General features: G+C 32.6%; 1 protein-coding gene across 1 annotated transcript; it reads right to left on the reverse strand.

Moving 5' to 3' along the window:
- Positions 1-1914: 1914 nt before the first annotated feature.
- TfIIA-S (general transcription factor IIA subunit 2) lies at positions 1915-2346 on the reverse strand. The gene has a single exon (XM_089093872.1). The coding sequence runs from the start codon at positions 2312-2314 to the stop codon at positions 1976-1978; it is 339 nt and encodes a 112-aa protein (XP_088949998.1). The 5' UTR covers positions 2315-2346; the 3' UTR covers positions 1915-1975.
- Between the last annotated feature and the right edge of the window lie 326 nt (positions 2347-2672).

Here is a 2672-nt window from a genome sequence, read left to right on the forward strand (position 1 = left end):
GAAAATCATCATTTAAATCCTCCTCCATCTTCAAAAGCATCTACATTTCTAAAGCCACACTTGGCCACTTTAACTTCTTTAACATCACTTTAACTTCTAACATTCTAATCTTGGTTTGCAAACTTATGTCCCTATTCTTTCAAACTTTATTCAACAGTCAAAAATATCCTGAGCCTTGACTATTTTACTTTTTACATATTCACTATATCTACCATCTTTACTGATAATACTACCAAGTTAAGTATAGCTCTTCACTTGTTAAATCCTATTGTTACCCAAGATCATACCTCTATATTCATCTATTCCTAGTCTAAGTGACCTAATCCTCTTAAATTTAATTTCCAAACTTATTCTTGTAACCCTGAACTCTCAAAACCTCCAACAATACATTTCAGACTGAACATAGCACTGCTCAACTCTAGATTCAACACCAAACTAGCTACTAACTTCATTTCCAGTCAAAACTGCAGCAATTATGTCCTTGTATGTAGCTGTTCTTCTCTTAAAACTTTAGTTTATTAATAAAAAATAGAACTTGACAAAATGCATACATATATATAAATATATAATACATGAAAAAAAAACAAGTCTTTCAACTAAATTTTCTAGCCTGCCCATGAACTTGCTAAGGCAAGTCGTCCTAGGGGCATGCCAGGAATAGAAAAAAAAGAGAAAAACCTGCAGTATCTACAAGTCTAAAAGAACCATTATACTAAGTAATTTGCTTCTTGCAGAAATCAAGCTAACATCTCTATAATTACTACACTCACTCTTATTGCCTGTCTTATAAAGGGGTTTAACTAACATTTTCCCAAAAATACTAGGTATTTTCTTTTTGTCAAAAATCATTCCCTTGATCTTCAGTAGTTTATCTCTTACTTTGTAGCCTATAGAATATGTTTTGAAAACTTATTTACCATGCTATCACCACCTGAGTCCTTCTACTACTGTCTGTAACTCTTCTTTCCCAAATAAATGTTCCTTTAGTTCCTGTAGCTTTCCACAAACTTTTCTACATCATTTCCTGTAACTTTATTATCGCCTAGTTTAACACTCTCTAAATATTTTAACCATCACTCTTTAACACTTTCCTTATGACTACTTGAGGGCTTGTTTTGATCCATGGACAAGTCTAGACTGACTTCTAGACTCCTCTCAATTTTAATATTTACTATTATGATGTCTGGCTGCATTGATCCTTTTTAATCCATGGTCTCCAATTCACACTTTGTAACTCATATTTAATACCCTCTCTACTTCTCTTACTTTATTCTTACTCTCATATGATCTGTCACTCAAATAGGCCTACTTCTGGTATAAGCCCTGGTAAAGTTCTACAAAATCATGTTATTGAGTTAGGAATAAAGTGAATACACCATTTGATGCCTTTTTTTATGCTGATTACAAATATAATAATCATTTCTATCAAAAATGAATTTCAGCTCCCCCTATATCTGCCAATTCAGGGTTAGGTTGGGTTAGGTATATCTATATATATAGGGGGGGGGGGCTGAAATTAATTTCCAATAGAAATGATTATTATATTTGTAATCAGCATAAAAAAAAGGCATTGAAAGGTGTATTCACTTTATTCCTAAGTCAATAATATGATTTCATAGAACTTTACCTAAACCCCTTCTCTTTTCTATTAAGCTGAACAAAAATCTTCTGTTTTCCTGGCAAGTTTTCTGATTAGCTCACTAATGAAATAGTCTAGCTAAGACTTACCAACAGTGAGTTACATTAGGGAGTAATTTTGATGTTTAAGTTCATTAACAAAGCAAATGAATATTATATTTAGATTCAGGATGAAATTCTGACCCTATAATGGTGCTTTCTAACCATTAGCCTAACACATGGCTTGTTGCACAAAAACTTAGGCTAAGTCTAGGCTATGATAAGGAAATATAGAGATTATAATGCAACAACTGATATATTTAGAAAGAAATTCCTTGTAAAATATGAAAAGATGAGATTACAATTCTTCTTTTATGTTGGGTCCAGCAGTTTTTCCATCACATGCAACAATTTTTACTTTATCCCCTCTGATGATTTCATGCATATCTCTGAATTCAACATCATTTAACATGAATGTCCAAACATTATCACAAAATCTGTACGTGTTCAGTTTACCTGCCTTAAAAGACATTCTGTTCTTGATTTTCTGTGATAGTCCAACATTTATAGATTTGTCAAATTGGAGCAAAACTTTACTAGCCAGCAGTGGAGTTATCTGATTAAACTGAACCATTTCATCAAGAACTTCTTGTAAAGTATTACCAATAGTTGTGTTTCTGTATAATTGATAGGCCATATTTCTAATATACTTCAATAACTGGTTCGTCAGAAATCTCTCTTCTTCTTCTTCAATTATAGGCTTCCGATGAATCCGTTTAACTTTTTTCGTATTGTCTGATTATGTCAGGGGTATCCTGGGAAATCAAATATAGAAAAATAACTATTATTATTTAATTATAGAGTTTATACATCGTTGATGAAACCACCTATATTTAGGCAGTTAAAGAAAGCTTTGAACAATTCGGCATCATCAGTTGAAGAGTGTCTCCTTTGCGTTAGTTGGTCAATATTAGGGGTTAGCTTGAGGCGCTTGAATATAGAAGATAAAGTTAGCCATTCTTTTTTATGGTTGAGAGTTGCCAAGGGGCAAACAA

This window comes from Artemia sp. Qi Xiang Cuo, chromosome 9 (assembly GCF_049724085.1).
Source record: "Artemia sp. Qi Xiang Cuo chromosome 9, ASM4972408v1, whole genome shotgun sequence".
Lineage (NCBI taxonomy): Eukaryota > Metazoa > Arthropoda > Branchiopoda > Anostraca > Artemiidae > Artemia > Artemia sp. Qi Xiang Cuo.

Coding starts and splice junctions, on each gene's coding strand:
- TfIIA-S (XM_089093872.1), bottom strand. CDS start 2,314: ATGGCCTATCAATTATACAGAAACACAACTATTGGTAATACTTTACAA.